The 14,383-nt window shown below is 42.1% G+C and overlaps 1 protein-coding gene across 1 annotated transcript; it reads left to right on the forward strand.

Moving 5' to 3' along the window:
- Positions 1-6,486: 6,486 nt before the first annotated feature.
- Positions 6,487-10,217, forward strand: dusp1 (dual specificity phosphatase 1). The gene is made up of 4 exons (XM_080840592.1): positions 6,487-7,136; positions 7,421-7,560; positions 7,712-7,931; positions 8,857-10,217. Exons 1-4 carry the CDS (start codon positions 6,728-6,730, stop codon positions 9,210-9,212), a joined length of 1,125 nt encoding a protein of 374 aa, XP_080696718.1. The 5' UTR covers positions 6,487-6,727; the 3' UTR covers positions 9,213-10,217.
- The last annotated feature ends 4,166 nt before the right edge of the window (positions 10,218-14,383 follow it).

Here is a 14,383-nt window from a genome sequence, read left to right on the forward strand (position 1 = left end):
AACCCTACCGGCTGGGAGAGTATCGGAAATTACGTATTCTTAGTACGCTTTGCAAAAGCTGATTGGCTGAGACGGAAGGTCCTGTATGATTCTTTTTCCGTTTAGCCTGGGACGGTACACTGAATGGTCACAAGCGGCGCGCGCCTTTGATGCAAAGTTTAACTTCACTTTTGGAGAAGGAATGGGCAGGCTGCTGAGCAATGATATATATGAAACTACTAACGTTTCTAGGATGTTCAATGGTCAGCAATCCTCAATAATTAAATAACATTAACAAACAGTGTGTATTACAATTACCATGCGCCAGTTGGGTCCAGATACCTAAAACATCCTCCGTGAATAAGCCTATGGACAGGTCCTGGTTGATATTTTATTGTGACGTAGATGAAAAAGGATTCAATGACAGACACTAACTAACATTCACTATCCGGAGATCTACATCCAAAATGTTACACTGACAGAAAGGTCTGTACCATATCAAGGAGTAGCATATGCCTCGGCCTATGCCAAATGAGAAATACAGGAGGAAACCTTATTTATCCAACAGCGTGTCTTAAATTAACCCTGTACAGCTCATTTTTGTTGTTATTGTCGTAAACCATTCATGTAGCCTATGCTTCAAGTGTTCCCCTGGGAGTGTTTGTTAGCTGTTTGCCGTTGCTGCTGTGTCAGTAAGTGGTCAGTGGTAAGGGTGAGAAGAGAACACGGCTGTATACAGTAAACGCAGTTCCGCGGCGTCTCCGTGTCTTTCACTTCCCTTTATGACTGATAAAGAAACAACTAACAACCAGTGACAGCACACGACAGCGTTTACAGTAATATTTGAGTCATTGTTTTCCTTTTCATTGCACACGATGTTTCTGTTGCGTTGTCTTGCATTGCAAAAACTGTCCGTTTTACCAGAATACTGTAATCCAGCTGTGTGTTTGAAGAAATGAGACGAGACTGGCAATGAAGAAAACATAAGCAGTTAAAATAGGCTTTGGGAACTTTCTGCTGATCCCACATTCCATACCATGTAGTTGAAAACGTGACAACAACTTTTTATAAGGCAATGCCCTATGCTTCCCTCTAATTTACCACTTTTGTTTGTACCAACATTATCCTGGACATGTTATTGGACTAAAGACATCGTTTCATTCAAACAAAGAAAAACATCAATTATTTCCTCAAGTCATTATATTGATCTTGTTTTTGGTTTAAATGGTGATTATTATTGTAACTATTTGTCTTATTCAACTTGGGACCAAATTCATCACCGCAAATGCTATGTTTATGACAGAGTCTCTCCTTTGAATGTCATCGAACCCAGTTATTATGATTTTTTTGTTTATCCCAAAACAGTGGAAAAAAAGAATTGGGTACACTGTGTTTTCAGGAACTACCACACCACTACCCCCCCCCCCCCCCCCCCCCCCCCCCCCCCCCCAAAACATTCCTTTCATCTCTGAAGTGTGTCTACATGTTGACTTATCACAACCAAGTAAAACGTGTTCCTCTGGTGGATGAATCTCTCGTCTTTCTTTCTATCTTTCTTTCATTCTTCCTTGCTCTGTGATCTATTTGTGTACCTATCCATCTATCTATCCATTTATCTGTATTTTAATGAGTTTGTCTCTCCTTTATCAGAGCTCTGTCCAGTTGTGTTGGTGAAATGGCTGTCATTTCATCTGATGTTCATCTGATGTTCAAACATCTGATGTTCAACAGTACAACAGTACACAGGACACAGCTCTCTACTGGACCCCACCAGTGTGAAGGTGATGTCATAGATGTGCCTTCTCATTCTTTGAGGGGGGGGGGGGGCACTAAGAGCACATTCTCAGGTTCCAAACAGGAGTTACCACTACAAGACATTGATTTGCCCTTGGAATTCTGCAAAAGTTCTTGAGGGGTGAGCAGAGAAACAGTATTGTTGGAAATGTATGTATCTTAAAATACATAAACATTGCCAGCTTTAGTGCCAAAAGACACCAGTTAGCATGTAACCAAGTTTATATAAGTGCCTACTCAGCTGTTGGTGGTATTGGCATGGTGTTTGTGTGCCTTTTAAGTTGTTACCTAACTAGTTTTAGACCAAAACTCATTCAAAACAATGTCTTGCTTATACAAACATTTAAATAGGAACTGTTGGGATAAGGATGGTATCACTTTGTGTCTGTAAACTGTTCAACACAGTCACTATGGGTTAGTAACGATAAAAGTAAAAGCATCAAGTAAAATAAGACGCATAAACTACACCTACTTTGATAACTCCACATCATACATTCAGAAAATATTGTATGGTAAAAGTACCATAAAGCAATATTTGGAAATTAAGGTAAAAAAGAAGAGCCTTTTTACAGCTGTTATTTAGGGTGTCAATTTACTAGTTTTAAGGGACAAATGTAGTGGTTTTGCCTTTTAAAAACCTTTAATATGTGCACGAATCTTCTCCCCAATGAATAATCAGTAGTATTTTTAAAGGAGGTATTTTATATTCTCGTTCCTATTTTCCTAACTTTTGAGTCCAAAAGGTACCAGGGACAAAAATTATCGAAATCTGTCCAATAGAGTTAGAACGCTATAACCGGTATCCACAAAACGCCTATAGCCTATAATGTACTTCGATGGGGTATGCATCCACGTCCAAGTAACGTGCTTGTGTTCGCCTCTGAGAGGCTCATTCAGGGGCGGACCGGACGAACGGGCAAACCGGGCAGTTGCCCAGGGCCTCGGCCACCAGGGGGGCCTCGTCGTATTTCTGATTTTTTTTTTGCTAATTAAAATAAATCACTTGTCATTGTAAAATAATGACAATTCATAATAAGCATGAAAAACGATTATTTTCTTTTCAGTATCAGCTTAAAATGTATCTTAATTCCATCATGGAAAAAATTAGTCCAGGTCACGTGACTTTTCTGTCACTGACAATTTTTCTTGTGGTGACGTGTGTGGTTGCATGAAACGCTTTTTAAGTGGCAGCGAGAAAAGAAAGAGGAAAGGGCAGGATGAGAAGTTCAGGGAGAAATTGCCTAAGGTAACACACTATTTCCAATAAAGGAATTAGTCCGTTGAAGTGGAAGAAATATCTGATAATGTGTCGAGTTCATCTGATAAATGCGGCTAAGTCAAGTTTAGCGATTGCTAGCAGCAGCAGCAAACAAACAGCTTAGTGACACCAACTAGCTCTGCTGGCTTTGCATCTACAAACGGTGAGCCATCATGTACCACAGCTGCCCATATCCGAGACACTGTCACACCCCTACTGACGACTCGCATGATACTGCCATGGTCATGAACACAGCTCAAGCACAGCTGGCTGATAACGACAGCAGTGATGTCAACAATGTGAGTAACATCAATGGTGGTGATACAGTGATTAGTGAAGACCCCTATGGCATGACAAATTAACAGGTATAGAGAGAATTGAAATGGTTAAAGCAGGACCTGTAGGCCTACACATTTGGAGGTTTCAGTTGAAAACATTCAGAAACAGAACTATAAAGCATTAATCAAATGTAACAAGTAACATTGTTTTGATTAAGTAATACAAAAGTAACACGTCTAAAACACTGCACTCAAAACCTCATAATTCAAATAATTTACAACTGTTTAATTGTTAAAGTCATATACTCACAATAAATGTCAGTTCCACATAACATTAAAACGATGTTTTATTTTTTTTGGGGGGGGGGGGGGGGGGGGGGGCCTCAACATTGTTCTTTGCCCAGGGCCTCAAATTGGCTAGAACCGCCCCTGGGCTCATTGTGTTATTATAAGTGTCTGATAACATGGAAAGGATCCCTACAGAGATAACCTGTATATGTTAACCACAATAATTATAAAGGATGTAACCAAATAAAAAGACGAAATTATGTTTCTACAGTCGTTAGTTCTTCAACCATCACACAGTCTATGATACATGTTCTTTGCAGTAGCCTACAATGCATTTTACATTTCACTGGGCAAATATTAGTCCAGGATATAATTTAAGGGCAATAATGGGAAGTGGGGCAATATCGACTCCGAGGAAAATTAAAATAATGCAGGTTGTGAAATGATAGTTTAAAAAGGTCCCAGTTCTGACAATGCGTCACACCAGACTGTGTTGACAGCACAGCTGCTTAAGGCATAAACATCAACAAACGTGCGGTTTTGAGTAACACCAGTTCCGTGCCAGGATGCAGATCTATTAGCATTAGACACCCTGGTTGCTCAGTTATTTTTAACTAACTGTTACTTAAAAAGCTTAAACTGGACCATTTCATTCGGAAATATTATGGTTATTTTTTTGGAATTTCAACAAGAACTACGCTCGCAATGGCAAGGCTCTGACCACTAGCGATAGCCTACTGTAATGATGTCTTACGCCAGCGCTGTTTTCGGCGCATGGAAATGTACCAGACCTCAACTTTCTATACAGTGATTAACTTTTATGGTTACCCTTTGCTCTCGCCGCATTGAACACTATGTACCCCTCTACAATAAAAACAAAGAATAAACTTTTATGACCGTCCTGACAGGTATTCACTAATTATCTTATTATTTGACAGCGCTCATTTCAAGAGCATAATAGAAATCTAATAAAACAATAACATCATGGAAAGTTTTCAAAATTCCTTTATCAGAAAACAGTAAAAATGATCGTTGTATTGCTACTAAGAAGTTAAAACAATCTCGTCAAATCATGTCATTGCGTTTAAAATGTATTTGTGACAGTGTGCCTTAGACAAACAGCGGACTTAATAAATTAAGTGTAGGTAGGTTATAACGCTAGAAACTTCTACGAATGTGTATAAGTAGTTTAAATAGACTTGCTTTCTTTGCAAAATCAGTCCCCCTTTAAAGAGGGTTTGGTTAGGTTGGCTCGATTGCACATGACGTTCGTGCAAATTCACGCGGGCCTCGAGCCAAAATGGGCGGGCGTCTGACGTCAGACGACTCTGATTCACAAGGAGAAGTTACCATATATTAGTGATGGGAATTTCGATTCACTTAGAAGATTCATAGTCCTTTGAGTGAATCACTAAAAAGATCCGAATCTTTTGAGTCCTTTGAATCTGAATCAGTAGAAATTTTGTCGCTGAATGAGCCCAGCAGCCCACTCCCTAGTGCCTAATGCGCACGCTCACAGCAAACCACTGTAATGCAGTTTTGAGGATATCCAGGGGAAATATGCAAGCACACGCACACACACACACACACACACACACACACACACACACACACACACACAGTAAGCCTAGATACATTGGACAAATTGTAACATGATAGGCTTGGCTGGTAAGGCAGCTTATCATAATTAAATAGCCTATGAAATTTCGTAAATTGTGAATAGATACTTATTTTTTATTTTTACTTAATTTAATTGTCATGTTTACAATAAACATATTTCAAGAAAATTGGTTCAGACGAGTTACAGTCGATTTTGACGGAAATAAGTCATCAAATGATTTAAGTCAGCTTATCTACCTTACCTTACACGTTAAACACGGCCTGAAAGTAGCATTAATGCTGTTACAAACGTAGAAAATGAATCTGACGACGGGCCTGCTTGCTGTATAAATCAATTGAGGTTGGGTGAAAGACTTACTCAAACGACTCAGGTGAAATGGGTCGGACTCGTAGGCTATCCGGTTGGGTGAAAGACTAACTCAAAGGATTCAGGTGAAATGGGTCGGACTCGTATCCGGCTGGGTGAAAGACTAACTCAAATGACTCAGGTGAAATGGGTCGGACTCGTATCCGGTTGAGTGAAAGACTAACTCAAAGGACTCATATTGAATGGGTCGGACATATTTTAATAGCCTATTAAAAAGGATGCAAACATCGGAGATGTCGCCAACGTGCCTATCAGTCTCAGATAGAAGTCACGTTGGCGACATCTCCGATGTTTGCATCCTTTTTAATTTCACCTGAGTCCTTTGAGTTAGTCTTTCACCCAGCCGGATACGAGTCCGACCCATTTCACCTGAATCCTTTGAGTAAGTCTTTCACTCAACCGGATACGAGTCCGACCCATTTCCCCTGAGTCTTTTGAGTTAGTCTTTCACCCAGCCGGATACGAGTCTGACCCATTTCACCCGAATCTTTTGAGTTAGTCTTTCACTCAACCGGATACGAATCCGACCCATGAATTCGCTCAGTCTATGGATCTGGATCTGTGTACAGCTCTGTCTACAGGAAGTTCTTATTCAACCACGCAGCTGGCAGCTCCGGGTCCGTATATCAATATGCTTAATCTAAGTTACTATGCAGATGAAAAACGGATGTGTTAATGTTGTTATAGACCTACAGTTTGATGACATTCGTGCATTGTTTTAATAATGTCGTCCGTAGCAGCGAGAACCGAAAGATTCGGGTTAATTGAGACCACGGACTCGTGACTCATGGGTGAATGTAAGGATTCGGATCTTTGAATCCGATTGACTCAGATTCAACCACCACTACCATATATATAAGACCTCTCACGACAGTTGGAGGTTACATTACACTCCCTGAAAACATTGAGAGGGACCGTTGGGGAAATTAAAGTCTCCACATAAACAAACGAAGACTTGAGTTAAGAAACGGATTACTTTCTACATTGTGTGACAGAATTTGCCACACATCCGGAAACTACACTTTAAATAAGCTATCAAGAAGAACAAAGAAGCTACCGTCCCAGAAAGAGGATTCTTGTTTCGAAACAAAGAAACGCGTGCTTAGAATTTCTCAAAGCTCGACCTCGTTCAGATACAATTTTATGTATTTAGATTTTTCTTTTTCAGCGAGACGCACTACTATGGTTATAATGGAAGTCCCTAGCATCGACTGTGCCTCTTTCCGGGCACTCTTGGAGGGAGATGACCCAGGCTGCCTTGTATTGGACTGCCGTTCTTTTTTCTCCTTCAATTCCTCTCATATCTCCGGCTCCACAAATGTGCGCTTCAGCACTATTGTGCGCAGGAGAGCAAGAGGGGGACTTGGACTGGAGCATATTGTTCCAAACGAAGACACGAGAAACAGACTTGTTTCTGAAGAGTACCAGAGTGTTGTGTTCCTCGATGATAGAAGCTCGGAACTAAGCCAAGTGAAGAAAGACGGAACACTGATGCTTGCTGTCACTGCTTTGAATCGTAACCGTTGTGGTGCCAGCGTATACTTTCTTAAAGGTAAATGTTCTTTCTGTGTTGATAAAAAAAAAACCATTTGTACCTTAGCATAAAGTGTTCTTAAATTTCGTAGCACGTCATTAGTGGCCTTTTCTTTACCCCTTATAAGGTTACGACAGTGGGTAAGGAACATGTGTTGATCTCAGCTGTTGCCCCTTTTAAATGAACTTGTTTGTCTGCTCAATTAACGATGTGTGAAAATAACCACCCGGAAACAGCTGGTGTCGACAGTTTCCCCGAGCACTTGGTAATTTAATTTACACATTTGTCTGATTTGTTTTTAGGTGGTTTCGACAACTTTTCGTCTGAGTGTCCGGAGTTGTGTACCAAACCGGCATCCCCTCAGGGTCTGAGCTTGCCCCTGAGCGCAAGTTGTCACCCAGACAGCAGCGATCCGGGCTGCAACACTCCACTTTATGACCAGGTATGTTCCGCCTGCCCGGTTTTTTTTATAAAACTTTAGTGCTTCCTTAGGGCTTAATAGTTGCTGCCAACAGGCCTCCTTGGTGTTTGTTTAGTGTGCCGGTGCGCGCAATGAGACCACTCACAGCATGCAATTTGGGTTTTATTTTCAGGGTGGCCCCGTGGAGATTTTGCCCTTCCTCTACCTTGGCAGTGCCTACCATGCCTCCAGAAGAGATATGCTGGACATGCTAGGGATCACAGCTCTTATAAACGTGTCGGCCAACTGTCCCAACCACTTTGAGGACCATTTTCAATACAAGAGCATCCCCGTTGAGGACAACCACAAAGCTGACATCAGTTCCTGGTTCAATGATGCCATTGAATTTATTGGTGAGACCATTTCCCCAAACACTCTTAAATCAGCCTACACTTACATAACAAGCATACATGTTACCGTGGGAACAACTGACAGATAGCCAACCCCCTCCTCTTCTAACTGTGGCTCATTCAAATTTGAATTTTGAGAAAGGAGAGGTGCTTCCCTCCAAAAATTGACCAGCTGGCTGCACCAGCCTCCCCATGATCACAATGGCTTACATCATCGTCTCCTATCTGATTTAAATAGGTGGCCCCTTTTCATGTAATGCTCTGTGCCACGACTCGATCTGCTTTTCAGTGAAGCAACTGGCTGCGTTTGAAAGCCTCTAGTCCCTTTGTTCGCCACAACAAAAGGGCAGCTTCTCTGGGCTTTTGCTGGCCTTCCTCCCAGATCAATGCTGTCAGGGGTGGGGGGTAGTGGCCACCCCTCCCCCTCTTTTGTCCTTTCAGCCCTTCTTTAGGCTACTGCCCCCCCCCCCCCCCACCTAACCCCCGTCACCCCCCACAGAGCGTCTTCTTCCTGTTCCTCTAATGATGGCTTTCTTCATTACTGATACTGTTGAGTCTAATTTGCAAATGAAAGTGCCATTGTTTTTTTGAGGTGTGAGGATGGGATGGGGCTAGTCTGTCAGCGCACTCATTTAAAGCCCCAGGTAACCATTAAGCCTCTGTCAGTCATACCTGAGTGATGTGCATTCCACACCAAATTGCTTGTGGGCAGAACTCTCAAATAACAGAAGTACCTACCCCTCCTGGTACTTTTCTGACCACCGGTTATCTAATCAGGCATCAGACAAACAATGACATTGTGCCTTCTAATGGCCATTGAGCTCAGCCACATTCCTGACTTCCCCTCAGGTTTTCAGCTTCTGTGCCACTATGGAAAGTTTACATTTATTTAACCGTTTTTTTTCTTCTTCTCTTCTGGTTTCTACAGATTCTATACGGAACAAAGGTGGCAGAGTGTTTGTCCACTGCCAAGCGGGTATCTCTCGGTCGGCCACTATCTGCCTGGCGTACCTGATGCGCACCAACCGGGTGAAGCTGGAGGAGGCGTTCGAGTTTGTGAAGCAGCGCCGCAGCATCATCTCCCCCAACTTCAGCTTCATGGGTCAGCTTCTGCAGTTCGAGTCGCAGGTGTTGGCCTCTACCAGCTGCTCTGCAGAGGCCGGGAGCCCAGCCATGGGCAAGAACAGCACCGTCTTCAACTTCCCAGTGTCCATCCCTGTCCACGCGTCCGCTAGCCCGCTGGCGTTCCTCCACAGTCCCATCACCACCTCCCCCACCTGCTAAAAGACTTTATTGGGACTTTGATGGTGCCTTGATAGTAGTCCGTTCTTGGTGTTCCCAACGACGGGTGAAATGAAAATGTTGCAATGCAACTTTGTCTGCATGCCACACAGTGGTCTTTTTTGGCCATGGTGGTAGACAGTTATTTTGAATGGGAGAAGCCAAATGTTTTGGCATTCTTTCTCTAGCACGTGGCAGTATTTTGGCAATGTTCAGTATTGTCGTGGAAGGCGCTGTTGGATTCAGTCCCATACTAAATGGTTAATTGGTGTAGACTGAGTCCAACTAGGTCGGTGACCTTCCTATAGGGAAAGGAGGCTTCCTCAGGCTTGTTTATTAAATGCTGAAGAAGATGCTAAGTATGAGAACTGAAAGGGTATTTCCAGGGTGCTCTGGTTTGAAGAAGATTGTTGATGGCTTTTGATAATCAGACTCATCTTTTCTTGTTTTTGTTTTGTCCCTGGAACTCAGTGGGTCATATCTTTTAGTGTATGTCTGTCTCAGGAGGGCTTCTCTCTTTGGCTTTAACCTAGTTACTTTCGGTCCTACATACTGAAGTTGTGAGCCTTTCACCAAGGCTTGCTATGAAGACCGCGGGATAGGTAGACCCCTCTCATCAGCTTCCTGTATTTTTTTTTTCTTTCCCTTTTTTTCCAAGAGCAATGAATGTATTTCTCATCAATGGCCATGGACACGTGGCTGAGGAAATGCATGCTATATGCCTGGCTGCCTTTTTAAATGACTGCATAGCCCATTATCCATCTGATTCTGAACCTTCAATATATACGTTTTTTTTTTTTTTTTCAAACAAAATTACCTCAAAACTCAATACTGTCCCTCCATATGGGCACTGTCCCTAAAAGCACTACCAGAGGGGAGTGTTTCTGGATACTGTTTGACATGCTTGATATTTATTTAACTAAAGTAATATATTTGTTATGATGATTATATATTTTTTACAGTTGTTTGTGATATGTCATTTTTGATACTATTGAAATAAAATGTTCTTTTCGAATCAACGTTGTTCCTTTCCTTTATGGCTTTCTCTGTGACTTACAACACTGCATGGCTGCTTAAACTATGAGTGTTTCAACAGCCTGTAGAAAAGACGTACAGCACTTGAAGTTGGTCACAGTCTGTCCTTTTTCTTCCTTGAAAGTAGTTGAATTCCCCATGGTATTCATGGACTGTCTCACGGGGTGTTCAACAGCCCCCTGCACATCTTAAAACACCCAGCTGGCTTAAGAGTTTCAACTAGATTTGACTGACGGAATGGTATGACGTAGAAAGCGAATGCGTGAGAACTGTTCTAGAACAGACAGCTCTGCTGTGTTCTGACACCCCATCCCTCATTTCTCCGTGTGACGGAATCTTCTAGAGAGTTCACAGGGTTATGTTTGAAGGGCATCTACCACAGAATGCGCATTAATGTCTTTTTGTTTGAGATCACTGGGGTCAGTATGTGAACGAGTGCGCGCGCACCAGAGTGTGTAAAACCATCCCGGGCTAAGCTAACAGCAGGAGGGGTCACCAGATCAAGAAAGGCAGCCGGAGAAAGCCTCCTCCAAGGGGACAATAGAAGCAGCTGCTAGGCGTTTGAGAAAAGTGCGAGCACTAAAGGACATTCAGCCAAGAGTCCAATGCAGCCATTTTATGCCTTGATTCAGGCGTGGTGAGGGATTGTAACGGTGACACCAGACAGAGAACGATCCATGACCCCCCCTACCCCCCCTGTGCCTCTCACTGCCACCCTGAAAACTTGTTTTGGGTTGTAAATTAGGACAAAGTTGGCACAGAGTCTGTCCAAAGATAAAGGGACTATAGTGGTGATTTGGCGCTCTTGCCCCCTTCAAGGACAAACCAAGGCAAGGCAGTTTACTCTTTGTGTTGTATCAAAAGACGACATTTTCTGTTATAGTCCTAGACGAAATATTTAAAAGTTTGAATCAACCAGGAGATTGTTGTAGAAATTGAAATTCTACTGTGTCTTCTGGGTCTTCTTATTTCATTCATTTTTTTTTTAAAACAAATCCTCTCTGTCCACTAGAACAGAGGCTCCATTCTTCTAGGGATCTCAGAATAATGTTTTTGTGTGCAGTCAATGGCTGTCTGCCTGATGAGATGTGAACAGCCACACTCTTGTGATTTCCGTGGCATATGCTCTCCGCTGCCACACACACACACACACACACACGACCATCACACCAAACCTCCTCCTGATCTTTTGTGCCCCCACAGGAGCCCCCCCCCCCCCCCCCTGCTGGGGTGGGGGGTTGAGGAAGTTGGGTTTGGGGGGAGGGGTTGTTCAGGATCACGTCCTGTTGCCCACCCTCTGAACTCCCTCAACTCTCCTGCCCTGTTTGCACCTACAACGGTGAATAACCTATTTCCTCCCTGTAAAGGTATTCTTGACATTTTACCCATTGATGTCAGAGCATAGCTCAAAAAGCTTTGTGTGATTTATGAAAATGTACTTAGAGTTCACTGTTTGTGCAAGAATGTCACTATGTAATGATGACGAAAATGGTTTGTGCGTTTTCTGCGACAGGAATGCTATCAATCTTTCACCTCTGACTTGTGTCCGTTTGCGAGCCAACAGACACTGGGACTTAGAGAACATTCTTCTCATATGCTGTAGGGCACTTACACATTCTCTACTCCCTGCTGACAAAACTAGCTTTCACTCATCATATGAATAGGTGTACTTACCCTCTTCTCCTCCTACTCCATGTTTTATTCAGAGAAAGTGATGTAAGTTTAAAGTTAAAACTTACTTTACTTTCAGATTCATGGAATAAAGAGTTAATATGGAGTTTTAATATGCAGAATTATGCTTGTTTTGTTGATAAATCTGAATGGTTCCAGGCTGTAGCAACACTATAATGCCAAGATAAAGATCTTCCCTTGAGGTCTTGTTCAGAGGAATTGATTTGGTCTGCCAGCTTTTTGTTGTTGTATGTCTAGATGTATTTGTATTGGCACTGCTAGTCTCTTAAAGATAATCAATGCCATGGGAAAATAAAACAATTACTCTGTTGATTTCCACAGTAATCACATTTTTTATTAACTATGTTAAATGTTTTCCCCAGTATTTCAATCATATTCATATGTGGGATCAACTAAATTATGAAGAACTGCTAAAAGTTTTGTTCATTTTTTGCTCTTTATAATCCTGTCACAAAAGCTTTAAAATGGCCCAAGATGACCAAAGTAGCAACTTATATGACTCAGGAGGACTAGTTTTAAAATACTACTCATAATACTTATACTATCACTAACACTATCCATCTATCCATGTTTGTGAACATTGTCCCCACCCTCTTAAGAAGATACAAGTCTGTATCTGAGGTTTGCCAGTGACATGGTCTGATGTGACAGAAGATTTAGGTTGACAAGATGTGTGATTTATGATTACACTGTTGGCTTTAAGTAATCGACAGTGGTGCTGGCATCTTCATTCATAAGTTCATCTAGTTCTTCTGCCATGAAGCCATTGTTTTGTGAAATTGTGAAATAGTCTCGTTTAATGGTCTTATTTTGGTGCTGTCGCTGGAAAAACATTTTGTTATTTTGTCATGCTTCGAATTGAAGTTGCAATCAAAGGCATTATTAGGCATGTAGGTCCGGTTGTTCCTGTAATGTGGTGGATATGGCACCGACCCCCCTAAAACAGCCAATGAGTTCCTATAGTGGAAGGACAGAGCAGTTGGCCATTCCTGTAAATGTTTGAGACACGTAAAAGTTCCACAAGTTCCTGCAGTGGAAAGATACCTCATGGTGACCAATAAATGACCCTCTCCTTCATGGTCAATGTTTTTCTTCTTCATATAACTTGTGTGTTGATGTTGGACATGTAGACCTGTCATCCTCCCTCAGTTCACTATCATAACAAAATACATTTTTTAATTTTGATGCATTTAGCATTTCAACTTAATTACAAATGTTGACTTTGATTTTACCTCGTTTAAACTTCTACTTGTCAACTAGAAAAATCACACATAACACCTTTAATGTAAACATGTTAATCCACTGTGAGCGTGTGAACTCTTGGTTCATATTTGGTCTGCTGACAGTGCTGATGCCTATAATATTAGTGTTTTAAGGCCCTGGTGTAACATGAGCCTGGCCCTGACAAAAATGCTCTGCGGCTATCAGTGAATGGACCCTCAGAACAATGGCTGGCCAGTGTATGAGACACTCCCATCCGACAGGAAGGCTGTCAAGAACAGTCTCACGCCACATACTGTACACACACACACACACACACACACACACTTGTGAATGTAGGTCTGTGTGTCTGTGTGTGTGTGTGCTCACAAACCAACACCCATACGCAATGCTTTCATATAAATCAATGGGGACAGCCGTATGCACACACACACACACACACACACACACACACACACAAACACACACACACACACACACACACACACAAACACACACACACACACACACACACACACACTAGTTCACACAGTTATTTATCACAGATATTTAATTTTTCCCTCTCTCAAACACACACAATAACAAATTACATTCACATTCACAAGTTGTTTCCCTCCTGGGTATGTGAGAAACATTAGACACATTCATCAATAGCGCGCAGCATAACATCCCAGAAGATTGATTCAGTAATAATTCACTAATGCCCTCATCTGGGGCAATGGTCAATCATATATTCAAATAAAGTGTCGTGGGCCTATGTAGCCTTTATCCATTGTTAGGGACTGAGTGGGTATTGTTTTACTGAAGTTCAAGGTATCAGGGATATGTTTTTGGTTTAAGGCAGGGGTCTTCAACGTTTTTTAGGCCAGGGACCCCCAAACTGATGGCGAGATGAGCAGGGACCCCCTACTATATAAATTGCATACAATTTAGTTTATAATATACTGGGCCTAGTGCCAAATAAACATAGCTACCCTGTTATTGTGTCGATGGCACACATCCTCCCGCATTAGTGAGATGTATCTTCTTTTCAATTACTCCTGACTGACACGATCCAACGGATGACGGAGGAGGAGTCTGGCGCATGGAGTTGTGTTGACAACATAGATGTTATAGTGAGATTGACAGGTCAACAAACCAATCACACCGCTAGCAAGTTGTTAAGATTGTAGGTAGTAGCATGCTAACATTAGCTAGGAGGCTCACACACCTCGCAAATCCTCACT

The sequence above is a fragment of the Sprattus sprattus genome (genome assembly GCF_963457725.1).
Source record: "Sprattus sprattus genome assembly, chromosome: 6".
NCBI classification, from domain to species: domain Eukaryota; kingdom Metazoa; phylum Chordata; class Actinopteri; order Clupeiformes; family Clupeidae; genus Sprattus; species Sprattus sprattus.

Excerpts from the sequence above, each read along its gene's own strand:
- dusp1 (XM_080840592.1), top strand. The coding sequence starts at position 6,728 with ATGTATTTAGATTTTTCTTTTTCAGCGAGACGCACTACTATGGTTATA. Across the intron at positions 7,561-7,711 it reads ACACTCCACTTTATGACCAG|GGTGGCCCCGTGGAGATTTT; the intron begins GTATGTTCCGCC and ends TTTTATTTTCAG. Across the intron at positions 7,932-8,856 it reads TGATGCCATTGAATTTATTG|ATTCTATACGGAACAAAGGT; the intron begins GTGAGACCATTT and ends TGGTTTCTACAG.